Here is a 27448-nt window from a genome sequence, read left to right as displayed (position 1 = left end):
AAGACAACAGCTGAAGACACTGTGAGTGTAAGGCCAGGGGGTACCTTTGTACCTTTTTGCATTATTCAAACATTTTTTAAAAAAGCAATGCGTTTGTGGGATTAGCAGATACAGACTACTATATACAGAATGGATAAAACAACAAGGTCTACTGCTCAATACAGGGAATCATATTCAATATCCTGTGATAAATCAGAAAGGAAAAGAATATGAAAATGATATATACATATAACTGAATCACTTCGCTGTAGAGCAGAAATAAGCACACTGTAAATCGACTATACTTCATTTTTTTCTTTTTTTTAAAAAAATATTTTAGTATTTATTTAGCTGCTCCAAGTCTTAGTTGCAGCAGGCAGGATCTTCAGTCTTCGTTGCAGCAGGCAGCATCTGTAGCTGCAGCATATGAACCCTTAGTCACGGCGCGCGGGGTCTAGTCTGCTGACCAGGAATCGAACCCTGGGCGCCCTGCACTAGAAGCATGGAGTCTTAGCCACTGGACCACCAGGGAAGTTCCAATCAACTATATTTCAATAAAATAACTTTTTAAATAAGTCTGCATCTGAATCACAAACACACACACACACACAAAGGACAAAATTCCTAAGCCATCCAATATGACACCAAAATTGAAACCGATGCTCAGTTTCTAGAAAAAGCTGCCAACTTCCATAAAGCTGACCTTAGAGATCCCAGAGCTTGACACAGAAGGAACAATTCCCTTCTCCTCTTCCTGTCCACAGTGTCTTGGTGAGAAAGTAAAGCAAACAAAGTCGCCTTTCAATAGTGATCATATATCAGGCTTTTATTGCATTTCCAAATATTTAATTTCTGGTTCTCCCTCCCTGCTCATGCGTGTCTTTGCTGAGCATACTTTAAAAGACTTATTCTACTATTTTTTTCCTTTTCAAATGAGTCCTCAATCCATACAAAGGTGGAGTTCTTTATTCCTATGGTAGGAATCTGCCCGCCCCAACCTGGGCTCCAGGTGGCACTAGAAGCCCGGCAGCCGGGCTCTGGGAAGGTGCTGCGGCGAGGGCCGTTTAGAAACCACCGTTTCCCTGCGACGATGATCATTATCAACGGATGCCGAAGTACGACAAATAGAGCGCTGTGCAGAGTCTGCCCCTCACAAGTTGGGACTGGGCAGATTACGTAACCCGCGAGGTCGGCTCCTCAGTTACAACGTAAAGAGGCGGAGTGGACGAGATTGACGCGGGGCGGGGAGACCGTGTACCAAACGGAATCCGCTAAGTCCCTTCTTCAAATTCCATGCTGTCTCCGCCCTGCAGCATCTTTGACTGGGGACGGGGGTGGGGGCGGGGGCAGGTTGAACCACACCCGCCGGCCTCAAACCCAATGTGTTCGGATACAGAGGGGCTGGCAGGGGAGGGGAGAGGCAGGTGACCCCCGATCCCGCCAGCCCCGACCAGCACCCCCTGCGGAGGGGCCTGGACCGAGATCCTTGAGGGCCCCAAGTCCTCGTCCATGGGGTCCGGCGGAACGCTCTGGAATTTGCCTCACCCCTCCGCCCCTACTTCCCTGGCGAGCTCGGAGACCCGGCAAGCCCGGGAAACGCTCGCGGGCGCGAGGGTCAGCTGCCCGGTCCTCTCGGCCCGACAGCAGCCCCGCCCGCCCCCCGGCCGCAGACCCGGCCCCGGACTCCCGTGCAGACCGTGGCTGCTGCGCCCGGCCCGTCACCATGGAAATGGAACTGCCCAGCGGGCCGGGAAGGCTCCTCTGTGTCCGACCCCCGCGCTGCCGCTGCGCCCCCGGCCGCGGTGACCCAGCCCAGTGGCCCCGGCCTCTGAGTCCGCCGCGCTCCGGGCTGCGGTTCCGGCCGGTGCCCCGCAGCCCCTCCGTGCGGCAGAAGGATGGGGGCTTCGGCCCCACTTCGATCGGCTTTGCGTTCGGAGGGCGCCGGTACCCGGGCAGAAGGCTCTCCACGAGGCCCCGGGCACCCCGCTCCCCCTCCTGCGTCCTCCCGCTGAGCGGCGGGCGCCCGCGGGATGCGGGACGGCCTCCGCGCGCGAGCCCCAGCCCCGCTACGGGCGGCGCAGCGGAAACGACGCGCGAGTTCCGGGCGCCGCGCCTCCCGGGCGGGCCCCGCACCGCCCCGCGGGCCGGGTCAGAGGGCGCACTCACCTGGCGTCGGCGAGCCGCCGGGGGCCAGCAGCGCGGCGCTCAGCACCGACGCGGCCAGCAACAGCGCGGCCAGCGCCCGGCCCGCGCTCCCTGCGCCGCCCATGCTGCCCGCCGCGCCCGCTCCGCCGCCGCGCCCGCCGCTCTCGCCGCCGCCGCGTTCCCGGGGCTCGACCGCGCGCGGCCGCGCGCCCGTCATCGCCCAGCGGCCGGCCGAGTCGCCGTGCGAGCCACCGCGGGGGCGGGACGAGGGCGGGGCGGGGGCGGGGCGGGGGCGGGGCGGGGGCGGGGCGGGGGCGAGGCCGGGGGCGGGGCGAGGCCGGGGCTGCGCGCCGAGTCGCCGCGCAAGTCACCGCGGGGGCGGGGCGAGTGTGGAGGGGCGTGACCCGCGCGGGAGAGGGCGGGGCCAGTGCGGGATGTGGGCGGGCCGTAGGCGGGACAGGACTTCTGGGGGATGGGGACGCTCTCAGAGCCCAGAGCCCTCCAGCCGTACTGGGCTTTTTGCCCCGGGATCGGCGGGGAGACGCGTCCGGAAGTGAGGGCACTGCAGGCCCCCATCCGGGCCGGTGCTCCGCGGTCCCTCCCCTCTCACTGAACCACATTCCGCTGAATTCTTCGCCCTACAAGACCGGCGTTAATGTCCTCTGCCCACTGTTCCGAGTCCCAGCCCCCGTTTGCCTCCAAAACACCCGTTTGGAGGCGTTTGCTCCGGAGGCAGAGTTTCGACCTAAGTGCCACCGCGTGCTGCCCCCCACTTGCAGGGGCTGGTTCCAGTCCATCATGCGCGAAGGCATGATGACCCCGTGGTTACACTCAGCTATGCGCTGGCAGAAACTACCATAACTGTAGTTATGTAGAAACTACCACGTAGAAACTACCATGCTTGAGGCGGAGTGGCTTGAAATTGCAAAAACCTGCCAGCGATCTAATGTCCACGGAAGAAAATGGATAAATTGTGGTGTAATGTATGTATACAGCAGTAGAAATGATCTAGAGCTACCTGTATCCACATGGATGAACCTCAAAAATAAGTCTGAGGGGGAAATGCAAGCTGCAGAAATCTCTCTGCAATAACACGTAAAGTTAAAGCCAAGCAAAATAATGTATGTTGTTTAAGCTTATGTGCATGCCTAATAAAAGTATGAAGATACATATGGTAAGTTAAACACCGTATTTAAGCTGAGTTTAGGAACGGTGCGGGGTAGGGGGGTGGTGGCTCAGTGTTGGGCGCCAGCTTCAAAGGGCTTCAGCCACTTAAGCCACTTATTGCTTAGGTACAGTGATAGGCTTATGAGTGCTCTGTTATTTTTTATACTTCTCTGTATATTGAATTACTTGATAATTTTGTAAAGCTCCAATACAGTGTGATGAGTTCATAGAAGGACAAGATACTAAGGCAGCATTTGATGGAAGCACCTAAGCTAGTCTGGGAAGGCTCCCAGGAGAACTGACATTTAAACGGAGTCCCGAGGGATGTGAGCCACAGGAAGGGAGGAGGGCACTCCTAACGGCAGGTACAAAGGCTCCCAGAAAGCATGGCTCAGTGCAGGAACTGGAATAGACTTGGTGTGATGGAAGTAGAATTCTGTTGGGGGCGGGGGGGAAGGAGGAGACAGGAGGTGAGCCTGATGATAGAGTTGAATTTAGTGCTTCTAAGGACAATAGCAAGCTGTTTTAGGGTGGAGAATAACTTTCAGGAAGCTCATGGTCATGAACCATCTCATGAAGTTCAGTCACATGGCTTTTCTCTGAGAAAACAAGCCTCTATGCTGCACGGTCAGGAAGTTGAGTGACGCCTTTTTTCCTCCCTGCCCCACGGCTCAAAATCCCGGGAGTCAGTGGATGCTGGTGTCTTAAGTGGCATAACAAGACCATTGCCAACTTGCCGTCCAACAGCCTCTCTGGTCCCACACAACCAGACGGGCCACAGTGCCCACTGGGTGGATGTGCCTTCTCTGCTTCCTCTTCCAGGATGCTCTCTCAGCTCTGTCAAAATCCTCCGTGCCCTGGGAAAGCTGGAATTCCTGTCTCAAGGCTGGGCATGGCTGGTCCCTCTACCTGGATCGTCCTTCCCCCAGACACCTCACAGCCCTTCCCCGACTTCATTCTGTTCTCAGCTCACTTGGTACCCTCTTCGAGGAGGCCTTCCCCAACAGCCCTATCTAAAACTATAACCTTCTTTGTCTCTGTATCCTGCTCTATCTGCCTTGTTTTCTTTCTACTTGTCTCTACCTGACATCATGTGTTTGTTTATCTGCTTCTATGGCATTAGAAGGTGAACTCCATGAACCAAAGAGTTTGTCCTAAGGGCAGAAACCTTCTCTGTTAAGGCTTCATGCACAATAAACAGCCCCGTAATCTTGCAGCTTCCTCTTCATACATTGCAGCCTTGTCAAGGCAAAGGGGCTTGCATAACTCAATAAAGCCATAAGCCATGCTGTGCATGGCCCCAAGATGGATGGGTCATACTGAAGAGTTCTGACAAAATGTGGTCCACGAGAGAAGGAAATGGTAGTCCACTCCTGTATTCTTGCCTGGGGAAACTTATGGATAGTATGAAAAGGCAAAAATATATGACACTGGAAGATGAGCCCCCCCAGGTTGGAAGGTGTCCAGTATGCAGCTGGGGAGGAATGGAGGGCAATAACTGTAAGAAAGAATGAAGTAGCTGGGCCAAAGTGGGAATGGTGCTCAGCTGTGGATGTGCTTGGTGGTGAAAGTTCAGTCTGATGTTATAAACAATATGCACAGGAAGCTGGAATGTTAGGTCCAGGAATCAAGGTAAATTGGATGTGATCAAGCAGGAGATGGCAAAATTGAACATCAACATCTTAGGAATCAATAAACTAAAATGGACAGGAATGGGCGAATTTAATTCAGATGACCTTTGTATCTACTAAGGTGGGCAAGAATCCCTTAGAAGAAATGGAGTAGCCCTCACAGTCACCAAGAGTCCAAAATGTAGTACTTGGGTGCAGCCTCAAAAATGACAGAATGATCTCCATTCATTTCTAAGGCAAACCATTCATCATCACAGTCTATGTGATGATGATGCCGAACAACCACTGATGCCGAAAAAGCTTAAGCTGACCCATTCTATGAAGACCTATATGGAGAAGGCAATGGCACCCCACTCCAGTACTCTTTACTGGAAAATCCCATGGACGGAGGAGCCTGGTAGGCTGCAGTCCATGGGGTCACTAAGAGTCGGACACGACTGAGTGACTTCACTTTCACTTTTCACTTTCATGCATTGGAGAAGGAAATGGCAACCCACTCCAGTGTTCTTGCCTGGAGAATCCCAGGGACGGGGGAACCTGGTGGGCTGCCGTCTCTGGGGTCGCAGAGTTGGACACAACTGAAGCGACTTAGCAGCAGCAGCAGCAGCATGAAGACCTACAACACCTTCTAGAACTAATACCAAAAAAAGACGTCCTTTTCATCAGAGTGAAAGGTTGGTGCTGAATCATGCAAAGACGCCAGGGTTCTTGGCCTCCGGAGGAGAGGAATTCAGTCCGGGGCCAGAGATGAGGCTGGATTGCTCAGAGCTTTTGTGTCATAAAGTTTTATTAAAGTATAAAGGAGATAGAGAAAGCTTCTGACATAAACATCAGAAGGGGGTAGAAAGAGTACCCACTTGCTAGTGTTAGCAATGGAATTGTATACTCTCAAATTAGTTATTACAGTGAATCAAAAGAATGTCTGGAGGTTGTAAAGACCTCACCAGACCTACTCCCATAATTTACAATTTGAGATAACAGAATTAGCCAGAAGGTTTTTTCCAGAGATTGTCCTCAAGCAGGATACATTATTGTTATATAATCCTAAGGAATGTAGGGGGGGGGGGGGCGGGAAGTTTGTCCTTTCTTCCTCCTTGAGAATTCCAGACCCCTCTCTATGGGGACCCCTAGACTTCTCATCAACCTGCCTAGGAATTGACTCTCTCAATAGCAGATTGGAATGCACAAGTAGGAAGTCAAGAGATACCTGAAGTAACAGGCAACTTTGGCCTTGGAGGACAAAATGAAGCAGGGCAATGGCAAACAGTTTTGTTAAGAGAACATGCTGGTTATAGTCAACACCCTTTTCCAACAACCTAAGAGATGACTTTACACATGGACATCACCAGACACTGAAATCAGATTATGTTCTTTTGCAGCTGAAGATGGAGAAGCTCTATACAGACAGCATAAACAAGACGGCGGATCTGACTGTGGCTCAGACCACAAGCTTATTGCAAAACACAGGCAAAATTGAAGGAAGCAGGGAAAACCACTAAGCCATACAGGTATGACCTAAATCAAATCCCTTATGATTACACAGTGGAAGTGATGAACAGATTCAAGGGATTGGATCTGGTAGACAGGGTGTCTGAAGAACTATAGACTGAGGTTCTTAACACTGTACAGGAAGCAGTGACCAAAACCATCCCAAAGAAAAAGAAATTCAAGAAGGCAAAGCAGTTGTCTGAGGAGGCTTTAGAAATAGCTGAGGAAAGAACAGACACAAAAGAGAGAAAGGGAAAAATATATCCAACTGAACGCAGAGTGCCAGAGAACAGTAAGGAGAGATAAGAAGGCCTTCTTAAATGAACAATTGCAAAGAAATACAGGAAAATAATAGAATGGGGAAGACTAGAAGTCTCTTCAAGAAAACAGGAGATATCAAGGGAATATTACATGCAAGGATGGGCACGATAAGGGACTGGAATGATAAAGACCTAACAGAAGCAGAGGCGATTAAGAAGAGGTGGCAAGAATACACAGAACTATACCAAAAAAGTCTTAATGACCCAGATAACCATGATGATATAATCATTCTCCTAGAGCCAGACATCTTGGGAGTGTGAAGTCAAGTGGGATCTTGGGAAGCATTACTACAAACAAAGCTAGTGGAGGTGACAGAATTCCAGCTGAGCTATTTAAAATCCTAAAGATGATGCTGTGAAAGTGCTGCACTCAATATGTCAGCAAATTTGGAAAACTCAGCAGGGGCCACAGGACTGGAAAAGGTCAGTTTTCATTCCAATCCCAAAGAAGGGCAATGCCAAAGAATGTTCAAGCTACCACACAATTGTGCTCATTTCACATACTAGCAAGATAATGTTTAAAATCCTTCAAGCTCAGCTTCAACAGTACATGAACCGAGAACTTCCAGATGTACAAGCTAGATTTCGAAAAGGCAGAGGAACCAGAGATCAAATTGCCAACATTTGCTGGATCACAGAAAAAGCAAGAAAATTCCAGGAAAACATCTACCTCTGTTTCATTGACTATGCTAAAACCTTTGACTGTGTGGATCACAACAAACTGTGGAAAATTCTTAAAGAGAGGAGAATACCACACCCACTTTACCTGCCTCCTGAGAAACCTGTATGCAGGTCAAGAAGCAAGTTAAAACTGGATGTGGAACAACAAACTGATTCAAAATTGGGAAAGGAGTATATCAAGGCTGTATATTGTCACTCTGCTTGTTTAACTTATATGCAGAGTACATCATGCAAAATGCCAGGCTGGATGAATCACAAGCTGGAATCAAGATTGCCAGGAGAAATATCAGTAATCTCAGATATGCAGATGACACCACTCTAATGGCAGAAAGTGAAGAGAAACTAAAGAGCCTCTTGATGAAAGTGAAAGAGGAGAGTGAAAAAGCTGGCTTAAAACTCAGTGTTCAAAACTAAAATCATGGCATCTGGTCCCATCATTTCATGGCAAACAGATGGGGAAAAAATGGAAAAGTGACAGACTTTATTTTCTTGGGCTCCAAAATCACTGTGGATGGTGACGGCAGCCATCAAATTAAAAGATGCTCGTCCCTTGGAAGAAAAGCTATGACAAAACTAGACAGCATATTAAAAAGCAGAGACATCACCTTGCCAACAAAAGGTCCATCTAGTTAAAGCTCTGGTTCTTCCAGTAGTCACATATGGATGTGAGAGCTGGACCATAAAGGAGGCTGAGTGCCGAAGAACTGACGCTTTTGAACTGCAGTGCTGGAGAAGACTATTGAGAGCCCCTTGGGCAGCAAGGAGATCAAACCAGTCAATCCTAAAGGAGATCAACCCTGAATATTCTTTGCAAGGACTGATGCTGAAGCTCGAATACTTTGGCCACCTGATGCAAAGAGCCGACTCATCAGAACAGACCCTGATGCTGGGAAAGACTGAAAGCGGGAGGAGAAGGGGGCAACAGAGAATATGGTTGGATGGCATCCTGACTCAATGGACACAAGCTTGAGCAACCTCTGGGAGACAGTGAAGGACAGGGAAGCCTGGCGTGCTGCCGTTCATGGGGTCGCAGAGAGTCAGACATGACTGCACGACTGAACAGGAACAACCAAGTTTTGGTACAGTGTGTTTTCATTTTTGTCTCAAGGAACTTAAATTGTCCTTTTGATTTCTTCTGTGACTCATTGTTTGTTCAGGTGTGTGTTCTTTAATTTCCACACATTCGTGATTTCCTTTATTGTCTGTTTTCTGCTTCATTGGTTTCTGTTGTCTTCACCCTTCTGTTACTGATTTCTATTGAAGTTTCAAACTACTGTGGTAAGAAAATGGGATGAGATGCTTGATGTTATTTCAATCTTCTCAAAATGGTTAATATTTGTGACCTAACAGCATAATCTGTCCTGGAGAAAGTTTCATGTGTGCTTGAGGAAAATGTGTATTCTGCTGCTGTTTGGTAGAATTTTCTATGTATGTCTGTTAGATTCATTTAGTCCAAGATATAGTTAAAAATCCAAGGTTTCCTTCTTGATTTTGTCTGGATTATCTGTCCACTGTTGAAATTGGGGTATTAAAGTGGGGTATTATTGTAATAACTATAATGTATTGTTGTCTATTTCTCCCATCAGATCTATATGCATTTTGGGGTGCATACAGATTTATGATTTTTATACCCTCTTGATGAATTGACCCCTTTATCATCATATACTGAATTCTGTCTCACTGCACTTTCTGACTTACAGCCTGTTTTGTCTAAAAGAAGTAGAGCTACCCTTGCTCTCCTCTGGCTCCCATGTGCATGGAATATCTTTTTCCATCCCTTTACTTTGAGCCTATGTGTGGTCTTAAAATGGAAGTGAGTCTCTTTTACACAGCAGGAAGGTGGGTCTTTCTTTCCCTCTTACGATTTTGCAGTTCTGTTGCTACCGAAGGTAGAAACTGAAGGGCCAGGTCCAGCGTGGTGCCTGGCACTGGCACAATAAAGCATCATGGAGAACTCAGGGGAGGAGCAGAGGCTGGAAACGCCTCGCCGACTGTCTCACTTGGAAATCGGTTTGTCCGAGGCCGCGGGTGAGTCACTTGCGGAGCTGGAGCTGTTACTCACACATCTTCCGACCCGGGCACCGTGTCCTTTCCAAATGCCATGCTGTTCATTTTTGCTCTATCATCAGTATTTAAAAAGAAATTCATTTGAAACGGAACATTTTGTTCTAATGCAAAGTCCCAAAATCAAGGAAAACCCTCAATCCAGAATTACAACATGAAAAGGGTAACATCACATCAGCAGCTCCATACGGTAACTACTTCGTCAAGTCAAAAGGGTCATGAGAGATACATGGTCTTGTGGCAGAGGTGGGGTTTTTTTTTTTCCAGCTTTATTGAGATATAATTCACAAACCATAAAACTGCCCCCCTTTTATACAACTCAGTGTTATTTAGTATATTCAGAGCTATGCAACCATCACCATTTCTGGAAATTTTCATCTCCCCTGAAGAAACCCTGTATCCATGAGCAAGCACCCCACCATTCTTCAAGTCCAAGCCCCTGCCAGCCCCTGTGAAACCACTATTTTCTGTTTCTGTGGGTTTGTCGATTCTGGACATTTCCTACAAATGGAATCACACGGCATGTGGTCTTTTGTGATGGCTTCTTTCACTTAGCACCTTCATCCATGTTGGAGCATGACCAAGTGCTACACTCCTTTCATGGCTGAATGTTACCACTTTGTATGGAGGGACCACATTTTCTTTTATCTATTCACCAGCGGGTGGACATCTTCATCTTTTGTCTATGATGAATAATGCTGCTATGAATATTTGTGTCCAAGTTCTTTTATGGACATGTTTTCAATTCTCATTGGTAAATACTGGGAACTGGAACTGCTGGGTCACGGTAACTCTATTTTTGACCTTTTGAGGACGGTCAGACTGTTTCCCAAAGCAGCCGGGCCATTTTATTACTACCAGCAACGTATGAAGGCTCCAATTCTCTACATCCTTGCCAACATTTGTTACTGTCCATTCTTTTGATTACAGCCATCCTCGTGGGTTCTGGCAGCATGTTTAAAACTAAGAGCAGCAGTTAATATACTCTGGGCAAGCGTATTCTCTGACCAACCATAGGACTCCCAGGACTCAATCACCATGGGAGGTAGAACAAGGATAATACTGATCACACGCCCTGTCTACTGCCTGGATAGGTAAGGACAATGGTTCTCGAAATGTGGTTCCCAGACCGGCAGCACTGCCTGCATCACCAGGGAACCAGTGAGAAATGCAGAGACTCCACCGAGACACTGAGTCCGAGACTGCGGGGCTGGGCCAGCTCTCTGTAATTCCGGTGACCACGAGGCCTGCACACAGCCTTTCTGCCCTCAATGCCAGCTTTGACCCCCTTATTGGTAGTGATCAATATGTACCAAATCCTTCCTCCCCTGCAAATGAGGATGACAGAGACCAAGGAAAGCTTTCTGAAGGATTCAATCATGCAACTCAAGTGGAAAGTCTGTCAACGCCTTCCATTAATGAGTGAGTGACAGACACTATTGGTGTAAAATGTTCACGATAATTAATGTTGAGCACAGAATAAATATCCAGCTGGAAAGTAAAGAGGAATTTCACAAGCACCATCCGAGGCAGTAGTAACACAGATGGGATTTCCGTCATACACGATACTTTCAAAGCTCCTTATCCACTCAAGGTTTCAGAGAGCATGCACGCTAGCTCGCTGGGACGTGGATGACACAGGCGTGGCCCTGGGCAGTCACCTGAGACACAGTGACGTCTCCTTGGTACCGTGAAGCACACCGCAGATACTCAGCTGACAAAGCAAGAACCACCGCTTGTCTCTTCCCCACACTGCCACTTAAAAACCTCTCCACGCACATTTCTTACAAGCCTATGGATTCAGCTGTTAGGGACACCTCTTTGTAGCTTCATTTTTGTTACTTCCTTCAGATACTGGTCCGACTCACTGCTTCTCTCCCCCTTCGCTTGCAGCCAGGCTCACAGCAAGCCCATGTGCTCTTGCTCAGCAACTCCCGCCAGGCGGTCAGGAGAGGAAGAACCCGGGGCAGAGCCGCTAACACCTTCCATCAGGGCAAAACCGGGGCAGCTCTTCCAGCTGTCCCCTGACTCCCATCCCTCAGCGACCACCCTGTCTTTCACAGCATCTCTCTAGTCTGAGACGTCGCGGTGTCTCTGAGTAGATTCAGAACCTTCTGGTAAGCGTTCAGGACGGCCTGAGCGGTGGGTCTCTCTGCAGGCACCTGGCTCTTACATGCCTTGTGAATGTCAAACAAGTGGAATCGGACCATGTCGCTCCCCTCCACGTGCCCCAGAAGGAAACTGGAGACGTCGGGAATCTTCCAGATGTCAGTCTTCTCGTCATACGCAGGCATGAGGTCGTCCTGGAAGGGCACGTCCTCTCCAAAGGGCCACAGCTGCTCTGGGGCCACGAAGTCCCCACGGAGCTCCCGGTGGCCGCACTTCACCAGGGCCCCGGAGCTGCGGTTCACCAGCGGCAGGGCGTCCAGGTCGTTGAGCACGATGCTGAAGTTGGCGGTCAGCAGGTACTGGGACAGGGTCTTGGGCAGGTCGCTGGAGTCGCACATGACCAGCGTGCCCAGGGGGCTGCGGTGCAGGAAGTCGAGGACGGCCACGTAGCCCAGGGCCAGCTGCAGCCGGTGCTGCCACGTGTTCAGGCTGCGGTACTTGGCGAGGCTCAGCGTCGCCTCCAGGTTGCCCAGGGCGCCCAAGGGGTGGTACTCAGTGAGGATGGTGTTGTCATCCTCACAGTAGCCCAGCAGCGTGACCACGTGCTCGCTCTGCAGCGCCCGCAGCATCTGCAGCCCGTGCAGGAAATCGTCTCTCACCTCCGGCCTGGTGAGCCGCGACAGGGCCACCTTGCGTTCCTTCCACTCGGACAGAAACACCTGCAACAAAGCCACAGAGAAGGTCAACCCAGAACCCTCGTTGGCTGGTGAGCCAGGAAGCAGATGCCTTGAGGGGCCGGATGTGGTGCAGAGGATGCACAGAGCCAAGCGCAGGCTGTTCCGCAGACTCGCTTGGGAGCCGGACCAGACGCTGGGCGAAGGCTCGGCCTGCAGGCGGCGGGGCAGCTGGCCCGGGAGCGGGTCTGTGGGATGACGGGGCTGCAAAGCGGATGTGGAACATGGGGGTCATACCCCGGAGAGGGGGCTGCACGTGCAAAGACAGGGAGTAGCAAACAGACCCCCAGTTGGAAAGCAGGGCTGCGCGATGCAGGGCCGGGAGGGAGAAGACTGGGGAAGGGGCGAGTGGAGAGCTGGAGAACCCCGAGCAGGGAGTGAGTCCAGCCAGCCCCTCACACCGGCACTGCCACTCGCCTTAAAAGGTGCAGAGGAAACCACAAATAGGAATGGCTGTACGCAGGGAACACGCTTTAACACGGTCATGCTTTTCCGTGACTTTGGCTGGAACAGCAGGAGCTGAAACGACGCACGCCCTGGGCCAGCTGTCCTGCCACCGCTGGCCGGCGAGCAGCTGCCCCACACGGCCGTGCGCGCACACTTCTATCACGGGGAAGGAAGAAAGAACCGCTGACCCGCTGCCCGAGTCCCCAAAGGGAAGGCAGGGGCTGCAGAAGAGAAAACAGGCTCCAGGCCAGGACCCGGCTGCCCCGGGCTGTGTCCCTCTGGCCTCCATGTCTTCGTAGTTAAAATAAAGGTTATGGAAGCAACTTGGGGTGTAGTTTTCAAGAGACTTCGGCACTTAAATCTAAGGCAATAATCCGAAATACACAAAAAGCTCTACAAATAAAAATCTAGCATTATTTACAAAAGCCTAACTGGAACCTGTCCACCCATCAAAAATTGAGAAGCGGTCCATTTGTGCAGGGCCACTCAGGGAAGGTTATGGGTGCAGACGCTATCTGATGGAGTTTTCACAGATACAAGCAATGTTACAGATGAAGGGGACACACAGTGCTTTTATATTATTGTTCTAACTGCATAAAACAAAATTACACAGAAATCTAAGGACGTTTTCTGTTCTCTACATACTTCCCCCCCACCTCCTTTATACCTTTCGGTATAACAAGAAAGAATATATACTACTTTTATATTTTAAAACATTCTTTAAGGAACTAAAAAATACATCAAATGGAGGAGGTAGGCTGGAGGACTATGAAGATTTACTGTGGGCCTGAGAAGGAAGGTTCATTAACAGAAAAACCCACTAAACTGTCGCTGTTGATCATTTATTCAAACAGTTGTCTTTCAAGACATTCTCCAAAACCCAAATCTGAGAAATTTCATTATAGATAATTTCTACTAAGAAGTCAAGTTGCCCTTGCTGCTAGAATCACTGTATGTTTCGTGAATGCATTTCTTTTTTTTTTTGTGAATGCATTTCTTAAATTTTTATATGGAACACATTTTATTCTCTCCACAGAGCTACACAAGCACTGGATTTGATCTCTGACTCCAGTAAAAAAATCCTGTTTCTGTTGCGATCCATCACTCCCTTGGGCTCCCCTTCCCCTCAATGGCATTAGCTTTTTTTTTCATATAAAATGGGGATCACTAAAGAGACGCTGCTATGGTTTTTTTACACATTTATTCCACAAGAAATGCGGGAGAGCTTCAGCCACAGGCCTCATGACTTCCTCCCGAACCTCGCTTACATCACATTCACTTTTGTGCCTCAGATAAATGAAAAGATTAAATACTACTGATGTTTATTATCAAATATCATTAGTCTTTGGGATCTCTCACAAATATCTGAAACCTCCAATATTACATATTCCAAGTTAGGGGTTAAGAATCATTTCTCAGCAATCTACCTTTTTAAAAAATATTATAAAAATAATCATGAATACTCTTCTTGATAAAAGTTCAAATATGGAAGGAGTAGAACTCCTTCCTCTGAATTTAATCCCCGGCCCAAAGGGAACTAGTTAACTGTCTGACTAGTAATGTTCCAGACATTTTTCTTTGCTTTTACATGTTATTAATACCCATTTATAAAACAGCACTTGAGTCTGTTATATAAAATGGGACTACAATACATATATATATAGATCCAGGTCATTCTTTTTAAAGCTTCAAAACATTTCATAGTATGGGTGTACAACCTACACTGGTGTACGTTAGGTAAGATTTTACAGAAGGTCTTTGTTTTTTTTTTAAACTGAAGTATAATAAAAATTCATTAAATTTGGGACAGATGCTGCCAGGGTGGCTTAGGTTCATTTTTCTACACAGCTCTGTAATTCTACATAGGCATTTAATATGACCTTATGTGATCTATTTTTAAAGAGTTGATGTATATCTAAATCATTTCCCACTCACTTCCTATTAACAACAGTGCTACAGTGAAGAGCCTTATATTCACATCTCTCTGCACACACGCAGATGTTTTCGTAAGTTAGGGAAGCAGACGGATCACTGAATGAACCCTGTGTACCATCGGACCCTTCAGGGCCTGGGCCAACACGCGCCTTCTCCCATCGTGCGTGAATCTTACGTTCGAGCCTCAACCACGCTGCGGTGGCCGCCGCCAAGTCACTGCAGTCGTGTCCAACCCTGCGCGACCCTACCCATAGCGGCCCACCAGGCTTCTCCGTCCAGATTCTCTGGGCGAGAATCCTGGAGTGGGCTGCCATCTCCTCCAGCCTTACTAAGTGCTACCAATCTACCAGATGAAAAACATTTCCCTGTTTTCATCTGTATTCTCCTGACGACTAATTCATCCCTGGGCATTTCTGTGTGTCGTCTGTGGAAAGTCTGTTCACTGTCCTTCATACTATCTTCTCTAGGATTGTTTGCTTCATGCTTATTAATTTCTAGGAGCTCTTCATGTATCATTCATGTGATCCTTATTATAAATGTAAAGACAAATTTTAGAAAATAGTTTACATGGTTCTTTGCAGTACAAAGTCTAATCTGTCTTCATTCATTTAACAAGTTACTTATGTCAATTAAAAAAACTGAAGTAAATCCCTGGCCATGTGAAACTTACATTCTAGTGCAGGAGGCAGACGATAAGAGAAAATAAACAGGAAGTGTGCAAAGTGCACTGGAAGGTAAAATATGCTTTGGAGAATAATGAAGCAGGGAAGGGGGAGAGTTTACAACTTTATTAGCTTGGGGAAGCTCTCCCTGGGGTGATGCTCAAACAGGAAGCTGACGGAGGTGGAGAAGGAGCCAAGTGGCTTCTGCAGACCACATCCCAGGCAGCAAGGACAGCGGGGCGTGGCCCCTGGAGATTCGTCCACAGCCTGCAGTGACAGAGCCGCGCGGGGTGGGGGGGTGGGGGGTGGAGGCTGGGAGCGGCCCTCGGTCGCTGAAAGGACTGGAGAAGGACGAGGTGCCCTGCACGGAGGAGCAGAGCAGAGGAGGGACACCACTGGGCGTGGTTACACACACGGCACTCCAACTGCGGCGTGAGCAGCCGAAGCGGGCAGGCGCGGAGGCAGAGAGCCCCAGCTGGGGGACATGGAGACGGGCAGGCACCAGGCACGGGGCCCTGGGTCGGGAGGGGCTGAGGCAGGAGCCCCGGAAAGGCCACATCCTAGCTCTCTCCCACGTGCAAAGACACTGGAACCTCTGAGGGGCTGAGCCTGGACGTGGAGAAAGGGGGATGACAGCGGTGCCTCCCGGGGCGGGGAAGAGAGAAATGCTGGGACCAACACACACGTGGCATTAAATATGAAAGGGCTAACCAACAAGGCTCTACCGCGGAGCTCAGTATTCTGTAACAACCTATATGGGAAAAGAATCTGAAGGACAGATGAGTGAGATTTCACTGTGCTGTACATCTGAACAGCCTACTGTAAATCAGTAATACCCCAATATAAAATTAAAATTGAACTTAAAAGAAAAAGGAGGCCTCCTGGCCGTGGTGTGAGTAGCTGGGTGGTGGGGAGAGGGGAGGAGGCTGAGGGGATGGTCTGCCATACACCTAGCGTCAGAAGTCTTTCAACATCCAAGATTGGGGGAGGCAGGGGATAGGAAAGTCCAGGGTTCACCAGGGGATAAAGGCAGGAACGGGGCCGGATGAGGCCACCCAGGCTTCAGCACAGAGGAGAAGAGAGGTCCTGGATGAGGAGGCGGCTGAAGGGTGGCGCTGCTTTTTCACACACTTGTGCTCCAGCCAGCCTTCCACAAGAAAAACATCACAATCGGCCCTTTCTGGGGTTGCACAAAGCTAGAGGGCGACAGAGGAAGAGAAAGAACTGAATCGGTTCTTCTGATGGGCGCCAACCCAAACGCTGTGCCCCTGTAAAGGACCTTTTCACGCTGTTCATAGGTTTCTCAAGGCAAGAATACTCAAGTGGTTTGCCATTCCCTTCTCCAGTGGACCACGTTTTGTCAGAAGTCTCTACCATGACCTGTCCGTCTTGGGTGGCCCTACAGGGCATGGCTCATAGTTTCACTGAGTTAGAGAAGGCTGTGGTCCACGTGACCAGTTTGGTTAGTTTTCTGTGATTGCAGTGTTCAGTCTGTCTGCCCTCTGATGGAGAAGGATGAGAGGCTTATGGAAGCTTCCTGATGGGAGAGAATGACTGTGGGGGAAACTGGGATCATAGATAAAGCAAAGAAGTTCCAGATAAACATCTACTACTGCTTTCTTAACTATGGCAAAGCCTTTGACTGTGTGGATAACAACAAACTGTGGAAAATTCTTTAAGAGATGGGAATACCAGGCCACCTTACCTGCCTCCTGAGAAATCTGTATGCAGGTCAAGAAGCAACTGTTAGAACTGGACATGGAACAATGAACTGGTTCCAAATTGGGAAAGCAGTATATCAATGCTGCATATTGTCACTTGGCTTATTTAACTTATATGCAGAGTACATCATGCAAAATCTGAGGGTGGATGAAGCACAAACTGGAATCAGGATTGCCAGGAGAAATATCAATAACCTCAGATATGCAGATGACACCACCCTTATGGCAGAAAGCGAAGAAGAACTAAAGAGCCTCTTGATAAAAGTGAAAAAGAAGAGTGAAAAAGTGGGCTTAAAACTCAACATTCAGAAAATTAAGATCATGGCATCCAGTCCCATCACTTCATGGCAAATAGATGGGGAAACAATGGAAAAATGAGAGACTTTATTTTCTTGAGCTCCAAAATCACTCCAAAATCAGATGGTGACTGAAGCCATGAAATTATAAGATGCTTGCCCCTTGGAAGAAATGCTATGACAAAACTAAACAGCATATTAAAAAGCAGAGACGTTACTTTGCTGACAAAGGTCTGTCTAATCAAAGCTATGGTTTTTCCCATAGTCATGTACGGATGTGGACCATCAAGAAAGCAGAGTGCCGAAGAATTGATGTTTTTGAACTGTGGTGTTGGGAGAAGACTCTTGAGAGTCCCATGAACAGCAAGGAGATCCAACCAGTCCATCCTAAAGGAAATCAGTACTGAATATTCATTAGAAGGACTGATGCTGAAGCTGAAACTCCAATACTTTGGCACCTGATGCAAAGAACTGACTCGTTGGAAAAGCCCCTGATGCTGGGAAAGACTGAAGGTGGGAGGAGAAGGGGACGATGGAGGATGAGATGGTTCGATGGTATCACCAACTCGATGGACGCGAGTTTGAGCAAACTCTGGGAGTTGGTGATGGACAAGGAAGCCTGGCGTGCTGCAGTCCGTGGGGTCCCAAAGAGTCGGACATGATTGAATGACTGAACTGAACTGAAAGTACCTTAGTTTTAAAGGACAAAAGCAGCAGCTGTGAAAACTACCGGAGGTCTGTGAGGTGGGCACACAGACGCTGTCAGAGAGGAGGATGCCCACAAGGGAGATGTGGGGGCAGCGGGGTGGATGGAAGGTCAGGAGGCCGCCCTGGGCCGGACGCTGCGCAGGCCCTGGGGTCCCAGGGACAGATGGAGCTCCCAGGGGAGCTGACACTGCACTCAGAACACTTGTGCCATGAGGGCAAATTTCAGCCAAAGAAACAAAACCTCAGTGACAGCCTTTGAGTGCCCTTCACCTTAACAAACCAACCACACTGCGCGCGGCTGTGTCTAGTGGGAGTCTGCTGAGATCCCCTAAAATCACGTCTGTCCCCAAACAACAACCTGCCATCACTGAAGCTACTCAAAGACCTCCTTCAGGGTAAAAACCAATGCCAAAAATGTTCTGCATGAGCCCAACAACAGAGAAACAAGTGGGGAGCCCACAGGGTCCCTCTTTGAAGGAGACAGAAATTACCTGGCTTCAGGTCCTCTCTCCACTACCTCCCTCCCTGGGGACATCTTCACGCCCACTGCTGTCAACACCGACCCAAATCTATGCCTCCCCCCACCCCGAGTGCCAGATTTTACACCCAGCGGCCTGGCCACCTCACGTGCATATGGGACCTCCCGGGCGCCGCTGACCCTGTCCCTCAGCTGCCCCCCGCCAGGCACCTCCGTCACCCCGTCCCTTACACCCCATGGCCAATCTAATGGGATGGCCCACGGCCTTCGCCTGGCAGGGACAGCCAGAACCCAGTGATTCCTCACCAGATCCAGTCGGGCCGCAGTCCCCACGCTCCCCACCCAGGCCGGCACCCCCGCCCCCCACACCGCATGCAGGGGCAGCGTGCCCAAGGCTGGGAGCCCCCCAGGACCCTCACCTGACTCCTTCCTCACATCCTGCCTCTGGTCCCAAGCCAGCCAGGCACGGCCTCAGCTCATCCCCAGGTTTCCTGCTGGACCCTTGTCCCCAGATACCCACTACCACCTGACCCCCTGGGATGACAAGCCCACAGCTCTCTTCCTTGCCCCAAGGGCAAGTTTCAGCCAAAGAAACAAAATCTCAGGGTAACAGCCTTTTGGTCGCCCTTCATTTTAACGAACAAGCCACCATCCTTAACTGACTTCCAGAGTCATCTTGTCTCAGTTAACACGGGCACAACCGCTGCTGAGACACGGCCCATGAGACGGGGCTCTGGAGGCTTCTAATGAGAACTGAATTGGCCCCTTTGGTTTCTCTTTTTGAAGTAAAAAATTCTCTTAATCAACATTATAGCACGCTGACAGAAATCGCAGCAATTGCTTTTCCCATCTGTCTCCCAGAATAACGGAAATAAAACAGAAATAAACAAATGGGACCTACTTAAACTCAAAAACTTTTGAATGGCAAAGGAAACAATAAACAAAAGGAAAAAACAACCCACAGACTGGGAGAAAATATTTGCAAATGATGTGACCGACGAGGGATTAAGTCTCCAAAATTTACCAACAGCTTGCTCGCATGACGCTTAACAGCATCAAAACAAAAACCCGGGCTCTCCTGGGGGATCAGTGGTAAAGAATCCATCTGCCAGTGCAGGGGACGTGGGTTTGATCCTAGGTCTGGGCAGATTCCACATGCCTCGGGGCAACTAAGCTCGTGCGCCAGAACTGCTGAGCCTGTGCTCTAAGCAACAAGAGAAGCCACTACAAGGAGACACCCGTGGACCCCAACGAGAGCTGCTCCCACTCGCTGGAACAAGAGAAAGCCCACGCCCAGCAGTGAAGACCCAGCGCAGCCCCCAAACATAAATAAAATGAATAAAATATAAAAATAAAGACAGAGGTAATAAATAAATAAAATGGGTAACCAACGAGGACCTACAGTACAGCACAGGGAACTCTGCTCAGGGGTGTGCGGCAGCCCGGACGGGAGGGGAGTTTGGGGGAGAAAGGATACAGGTATGTGTTCAGCTGAGTCCCTTTGTGGTTCATCTGAAACCATCACAAAGTTGTTAATTGTCTACACTCCAAGGTAAAATAAAAAGTCTTTAAAAAAACAGCACCATAGAGATGGAAAAATAAGAACCAGAAAAGCTTGCCCCAAATCCTCCTTCAGCATTGCACGATTTCTATCATTTTTATATTTTTTCCGTATATAATCTTGCAGATGGAAACAGTCTTGCACAGCTTTCCATTTTGCTTTTCTACTTATGACAGCATTCTCACGCTGTGACACGGGGTTGCTAACGGCATTTGTTGACTGGAAAGGCATTTGCTGACCCCCTACAAGGGGGTGGGCCACCCTTTACCGGGATGACATCCCCGCGGCCAGGTTTCTGGGGTGATGCCAGCCGCCCTCCCCACTGACGGTGAGCCGGACTCACCGTCTTCACAGCTCCCTCCCCGACGCGCTTCAGCGGCCTCACTTCCGTCCTCAGCTGCTCGCAGGACAGCCACGGGGAGCAGGTGGTCACCTGCTCCATGCTGAAGTGGCCGGGCGGGCAGCGGCCGGGGTGCTCCGCAGGGCCCCGGGGCACGGTGACGAGCCGGTCGAGGCAGAGGTAGAGGACGACGTTCATGAGCGCCATGGACAGCAGCAGCCCCACGGCCGGGGGCAGCTCCCTGGGCGCGGGCCCCTTCCTGCCCTCCGGGGGCCCCGTCTCCATGGCGCTGCGCTCCGCTGGCCCCTCAGATGGAGACAGGCGCAGTCACAGCCCAGCCTGTCTCAGGAAGGACAGAGGGGCCCGGGGCCGCTGTGAGCATCGGGGTTTGAGAGAAGCAGCTGCGTGCCCGATGCCGGCTCCTCCCGGAGCCCCGACTTTCTACTGCAGGTTCGAGCAGAAGGCAGTCCTGGGCCTGTCGGCCGTGTCTCTGTCTCCCCCACAGCCGCCTGCATGGAGTAAAGACAAGCCCTGAGCAGCCAGCAATGCTAAGAGGAAAGCAAACCGCGGCTCTGGAGACGGCAGGGGAGAAGCTGGGCTGGGGGCTGTGTGGGATGCTGAGGGGCTGCGGTGCCCCTTGGGAGGTGCTCAGAAGCCCCCTGATGCTTTTAAGCAGCAAAGGTGTGAAAGGGTGCCCTGGGAGGGGTGGGAGGGGTGGGTGGGAGGCGGGCCCGGTGGAGGCAGGCGCTGCTGCCTGGGTGGGAGGCGGGCGGGGGAGGGAAGGAGCCTGGATGTCCGGCGCCGGGCCCTCCAGGAGCCCGGGGTGGACGCTGGTTGCCACCCACAGGGGTCAGGGCTCTTTGGTTTGAAAGCGCTCTGCCTCTAAGTACCAAAGAGGAGGTCTGTTGAATAAGACTTGTGACTCTGCCATGGTCTGAGCAGCCCGCTTCCCCCGGGCCCTCCCGGCCAGGGGTCTCCCAGGCTCCCGAACTCCGGGGCAGTACAGCCGGGCCGGGAGCCGAGGCCTCCCCGCCAGCCCCTCTCTGCCCCCCGGCGTCCCCTGACCTCCATCACTCCCTCCTGGAACCCACTCCTCCCACACGTCTTAGGCAGTCCATACATGCCCTGCTAGGGCACTGCCAAGCTCCAGGCCACCCTCTCTGAATGACACCTGCCTTCTCACTGCAAACTGTTCTCTGCAAGCGCAGATTAGCAGAGAAGTCTATAGCCCCAGGACCTGTCGGGGAGCCTGACACCCCGCTCTCGTCTGGAGCAGCTAAGTCACTCTGCCTGGAGAAGCCACTTCTGTCTCTGACCCAGAGTTGAGCAGAGGGGATACAGCTGTTATTCTGTAGTAACTTTTAAGTGGAACATAAGCTTTAAAAATACTGAGTCACTATGTTGTACGCTTGAAACTAACAAAATAGTGTAAATCACCTATAATTCAATTAAAAACTTAGGTTGAGACGTAATTCACACACTATAAATTTGACGTTATCACCTCACACCTGTCAGAATGGCCATGACCAAAAAAGACCAGAGATAACAAATGTTGGTGAGGATGTGAAGAAAAAGGAACACTCTGACACTGTTGGTGGGAATGTAAACTGGTGCCGCTGCTATGGAAAACCATGTGAAGGTTCCTCAAAACAATAAAACACTAAAATTAGAACCATCATATGATCTAGCAATCTCACTCCTGGGTGCATATCAAAAAAAACCCACAACCCTACTAATTCGAAAAGATACATGCTCTGTCCATAGCATCATTATTCACGATAGTCAAGACATGAAAGGAATAGTAAGTGTTTGTCAACAGAGAACGAATGAAGATGTTGCATGTATTCTTAGGTGTATATATATAGAAAATCTCAACACGAAAAGATAAAAATATACCTCCCAAACTCAACCCTCCCCCCTCAAATCCGCTCTTTTCAGTGCTCACAGTCTCAGAAGTGCCCGCTGTAATCTCCCAGTGACCAGGCTGCAGGTGCCGGGTCAGCAGTGACAGCGTTTCTGCTCAGCAGGGACTGTCAGCAGTGAGGGACTCGTCTCAGCCACACCACCCCAGACTCGCCAGACCGCGTCTCCCCTCCGAAGCTAAGCAGGGTCAGGCCGGGTTAGTAGGTGGATGGGAGAAGGGAGGACTCTTCCACGGGTCAGGGTACTTTGCCCTGATCAAAAGAGAACGTGGGGCTTCCATCATCTCTGCCGTCACCGCAAGGAGCTCGGGGACCCCCGGCTCTGCTCCAGGCTCACTCAAGCCCCTTCTCTCTGGGACGAGGTGGGGTGTTCACCCACGGCCCGCGTCCTGCCAGCAGCACCCAGTGACGGCCCGGGCACTGTCTGCTCACCATCCTCGAGATCGCGGGCCCGCATCTTTCTCACCGGAGCCCTCCCTCCAGGCGTCTCCCAGGACTCCAGTGGACTCTACGACGCCGTTCGTTCACCAATCCAGCCTCACAGTCTCCGGAGCGTCTTCCCCCAACGCCTGATTCTTAGAAGGTGACCTGCAAGAAACAGGCAAAACTCTTGCCGTCTCTCTGTAGCATTTAAACGACCAAGAGTGTCTCAACTTAGACCTGAGGTCAGAGACCAGAAGAACTTTTTCCCATAAAGGGCCAGACAGTAAAAGTTCAGCTTTAGGGGCCAGAGCGGTAATGGAAGGACCGCAGCACTGGGACACGCGGGGCGTGGAGCGGCCGGGCAGAGCGACCGGGGGACGGTTGCGGTCCCTCCATCCGGCCGCCAGCAGCAGCCAGGCCCTCCCGCACCAGTGGGCAAGTGTGGCTCTGCTCCAGCAAAACTCTGCTCACAGACACTCAGATTCGAGCCTCAGTCACAAGACTGTTCCTTTGATTTTTTTTTTCCCCCCAACATTTAAAAATGTGAAAGGGATCCTTAGCTCATGGGCCACACCAGAATGGGTGGCCGGGCAGCAGCTGGCTGGCCTGCCTCAGGAGATGGCATCCCTCGGGGTGTTGCAGGCCCCTCTTCCATTCCAAGCCTTCCACGCGGTCTCATCCATGCACATGTCTCAGGTGGCCCCGTAGATGCAGATGGTTTCCAGCCTCTGCTGTGACCTGGCTCCTTCTCTTAAAGCATCACTCAGCTGGGGACCCCTCAAGGTCTGGGACGTCCACCCCTCAATTCCCCCTCCTGTCGCCAGCATGCCTGCCATGCAGGGGTCCCCACTATGAGGGGCACGCAACCAGGGAACTTGATGTCACCCTCCCCTAAGCATGACCGACCAGTCACCATCGACAGTCGCTTCTCCCCCAGAAAGCTCCCAAATCTGCTCGCTCTCCCCTTCCCTCACTCCCCCACCCTGATCTAAGCATCTCCTACCTGGGCTTCTGCGACACTCTCCCACGGGCTCTACCACTGCTTTCTCTTTTCCAGTCCATTCCCCGCAGCAAACAGGATCTCTTTTCTTTCCTGAAATGTTGCAAGCACAGAAAAAGTGAAAACGTAGACCATGAGCAGCTATCCGCTCTGTCAAGTAACACTGCGTCCCCCTTTTTAAAGAAATAATGCCAACAGGGTTAAAGCCACGTACCCCTCGCAGTCCTGTTCTGCTCCCTCCCAAAAAGCAACCCCCATCCTCAAGTGGGTGGGTCAGCGGCTTAACTCTGGTCCCTGCACCGGCAGCATCAGGAGCATCTGGAACTTCTGAGAAACACAAGTTGTTGAGTCCTCGCCCTGGACTTTCTGAATCAGAAACTCTGAGGTGGTGTCCAGACATCTGTGTTGACACAGGTGACTTGGGCACCTGTTGAAGGTTCAGAGTTCCCATGCGTGCTTTTTATTTTCATCACATGGATGTGTGCCCCTAAATAACAACACATAACGCACGAATGTTTCCAAGCTTTACACAAGCGGTATTGTCCTTGTAACCACAGGGGCCTGGTTCCAGGACTCCCGTGAACACCAACGTCTGCTGGGGTTCAAGTCCCTCCTATGGAATGGCACAGTGTCCCCTTATCAGGGATGTGGAATACACGGAGCGCCAAGAGTACATCCTTGTAAACTGCTTCTTTTAAAAGTCCAGCCTTACGTTTCTGAGGTTTTACCCAAGCGCCTACATGAAACGCTAGTTCACCCTTGTGGACTGACTATACCACCGCTGGTGAAGCAGCTTTTACACACACTTCCTGTGCCCGTGTGGAAGACGTCCTCTCTGGTATACACAGGGTCCTCATGAAGCACAAATTTTGTCACTCTTGGCAATAAAAACATTTGACAGCCCCTCTCTGCCCTCAGGTGCTTCCCCTGGTGGCTCAGACAGTAAAGAATCTGCCAGCAATGCAGGAGACCTGGGTCAGGAAGATCCCCTGGAGAAGGGAATGGCAACCCACTCCAATATCCTTGCCTGGAGAATTCCATGGACAAAGGAGCCTGGCGGCCTAGAGTCCAGGGGGCTGCAAAGGGTCGGACATGAGTGAGCAACTAATACTTTCACTTTCTCTGCCCTCAGAATAAAGTCCAGACTCTGATACCTACCCCGCAAAAGATCAGCCGCTGTGCCCCTCTCCAGACCCAGCCTGCACCCCACACTCCCACCCCTGGCTCTTCTCATCCCTGCAGGCCCCCATGTGAGATGCCTGTTCCTTCCTCCTTGACTGTGAGATCCCCGAGGACCCTCCCCTGCCTGCCGCGTGTACCCAGGTATCCCGGCGGCTGGGGGGCAGCAGGCAGTCGATCCTTTAGGCCCCCCTTTAGGCCCCCCGTCTTCCCAGCCTCAGGCGCCGCCTCCCCCTCCTGCGTCACTCCTACCGTGTCTGCGCTCCTTCTCTTCACGGTGCCGGCGCCCTGTCGCTCTCACTCACCACCCGCTCCGCGGACCGGAGCAGCCCCTCACCTCCCAATCCTACTCTGCACCTCCAGGGGTAGATTCAGATCTTACAAGGGCTGAAGCTTCCTTTGTTTTCTTTTGGAGGGACATCGCTTTCTTCTCTGCCGCTCAAGGCTGCCAGTCTCAGGACACATTCACATCTTCGAGTCTGCGCTGGACTCTCATCATTACCCCTTTAACCTTTTTGTCAGCTTGACAGCCGTGCGCCTCAACAGCCTTTCGATGATCCTGAAGTCCCCTCACGCACTGCTGAAAACCATCTCAGAAAGACACACAACCAGAAGTTCAGCTAACATTTCAATGTCTGTCTGACACAGATTCTATGAGCTAGATATAACTGCTGCTATTCCCATTTCACAGATAAGAAAAACCGAGTCAGAGTGAATTACCCAAGGTGACTAAAACTGTACACAGAAAAGTCAAGCTTTCTGGCCTCAAGTTAACTTTCTTCCTCTAAATCCTACAACCTCAGGCATAGGACTGAATTGAATACAGCTGGGTCACTGCAGGGATTAGGAGATCGATGCTGAGACCATGAGGCCCTCCATCAACTTATTAAACAAGTCTTTTACCCACTCCATCACCTGATTTTTTGTTTGTTTTAAAGGTATATTTCTGGAGTAGGCTGCCCAGAGTTAAGGGATAAGGTTGTATGGCTGAGGGAATGTTCTTGCCCAGAAAAAAGCAAAATGACACGGAAAGCTACTGCTTAGACCCATAGGATTTCTGACAATAATTAGAAAAAACTGGTAACAGAAACAGTGGAAACCACTGCTATACACTCACAGCTTAATTTTTTTTAAAAAAGAGACGGCAGTGGGAGGGAGGAAGCTTAAAGAAAAAGAAAAGCAATGGAACAAAAATGGTGTCTGCCAACTACAGAATATCTTATACAACCAGGGAAGAAACAAATTCGTGCTCCACAATACAATTCTAGTTGTATCCCACTTTGCCAACAAAGCACAGGTACATTAATACAATTATTTTAAATATTCTGGATGCCTGCTTAGCCTTAAGGTTCTAAAGCAGAGGTCAAGGGTGGAGAAAACGAGACCACCAAAGAACACGGCTCAACCCTTCTTTTTCAAAAGTGGGGACAGCAGACGACTACACCGGACCCGGAGCCGCATCCCGGGGGCAGCGCGGCGCCGACCACCTCCGGCGGAGGTGTCCGTCCCGGCGGAGTGTCCGCCGCCTCCAGTCCGGGTCGGGCGCCGGGCAATACGCGGACCAGCTGCCCCCATTCTCGCCTGCAGCCCCTCGCCGCTCGCTGGCTGCACGCGCGGCTCCGGGTGCGGGCTGGCGCTACGCGTCGACCACCCTACCTGCGGTCCCCTCCCCAGATCGGCCGGCCGTCCCTCCCCCGGGGCCGCCGCCCCCTTCCCTGGGACCGCCGCCGCCGCCCCTACCTGCGGTCCCTTCCCCCGGCCAGGCACGCGGGCTCCTGCGCCTGCGCGGCCGGAAGCGCGCCCGGCAGGACCAGCGCCAGGCTGCCGCGCGGGCTCCGTCTCCCGCTACGCATGCGGAAAAGCCGGAGGCCGGAACGCAAAGCAGGAGTCGGAGCGCACCCGGAACAGCCCCCGCGCACTGGGCCTGCCCCTGTTCCGGCTGCTGCTCTCAAGTGCGCGAGGGCGGTGGTGCGGCTACGGGCCGGGGATGCGAGTTCGGGGCGGGGCGGGGCGGACAGTGAGGACCGGTACGCTCTAGACCCGCCCAGCGAAAGGCCCTGCTTCCAAAGGGTGGTCCTCTAACCTGGTGCCCAAGTTTCATGGCTCCAGGGAAATTTGTAGAAGTGCAAATTCTGGCCTGCATCCCAGACCCAGGGCTGGAGCCCAGTGCTCTCTGGGCTTTACAGGCCTCCGGGGATCCCCATGCTGGGCGTACATATTTGTTAAAGTGTGGCTTCATCCGGAAAAAACACAAGGTAAATGCAGAAAAATGCACCCAGCTGAGCCGCGCACAGGAATGCACAGAACGCACATGCGCACACACCTCAGCATCTCCCAGGGTCCTCAGTTCGTCTGTTAGGTGCCACACTTACCCACATCTGGAGATACAACTTTGCAATGGATTTCAGATCACTCTGCATCACTTCACAATAATTAATAAGCTGCAACCCTTACAATG

General features: G+C 51.1%; 2 protein-coding genes across 16 annotated transcripts in view; both read right to left on the bottom strand.

Moving 5' to 3' along the window:
• Positions 1 to 2334, bottom strand: part of HGSNAT (heparan-alpha-glucosaminide N-acetyltransferase) — a 33627-nt gene extending 31293 nt beyond the window's left edge. Inside the window, exon 1 of the mRNA XM_043893344.1 lies at positions 2146 to 2334. Coding sequence (XP_043749279.1) covers positions 2146 to 2248 — 103 coding nt within the window. The 5' untranslated portion in view covers positions 2249 to 2334. The remainder of the gene's footprint in view (positions 1 to 2145) is intronic.
• Positions 2335 to 10108: 7774 nt separating this feature from the next.
• On the bottom strand, positions 10109 to 26899 carry POMK (protein O-mannose kinase). 15 transcript variants are annotated; one of them, XM_043893352.1, is made up of 8 exons: positions 26731 to 26899; positions 25243 to 25570; positions 24026 to 24298; positions 23815 to 23904; positions 22821 to 22976; positions 20470 to 20975; positions 12736 to 12921; positions 10109 to 12303 (listed from the first exon to the last, which is right to left on the bottom strand). In XM_043893352.1, the coding sequence occupies exons 6-8, from the start codon at positions 20749 to 20751 to the stop codon at positions 11533 to 11535; spliced, it is 1239 nt and encodes a 412-aa protein (XP_043749287.1). In that variant the 5' UTR covers positions 20752 to 20975; positions 22821 to 22976; positions 23815 to 23904; positions 24026 to 24298; positions 25243 to 25570; positions 26731 to 26899; the 3' UTR covers positions 10109 to 11532. The 15 variants fall into 15 exon arrangements, with proteins under 15 accessions (XP_043749287.1, XP_043749284.1, XP_043749280.1 ...); XM_043893349.1 differs by having other exon boundaries at positions 22855 to 22976; positions 25243 to 25581; positions 26731 to 26896; XM_043893345.1 differs by having other exon boundaries at positions 25243 to 25581; positions 26731 to 26892.
• Positions 26900 to 27448: the final 549 nt, after the last annotated feature.

This window comes from Cervus elaphus, chromosome 32 (assembly GCF_910594005.1).
Source record: "Cervus elaphus chromosome 32, mCerEla1.1, whole genome shotgun sequence".
Lineage (NCBI taxonomy): Eukaryota > Metazoa > Chordata > Mammalia > Artiodactyla > Cervidae > Cervus > Cervus elaphus.
This window is presented reverse-complemented; position numbering and strand designations above follow the sequence as displayed.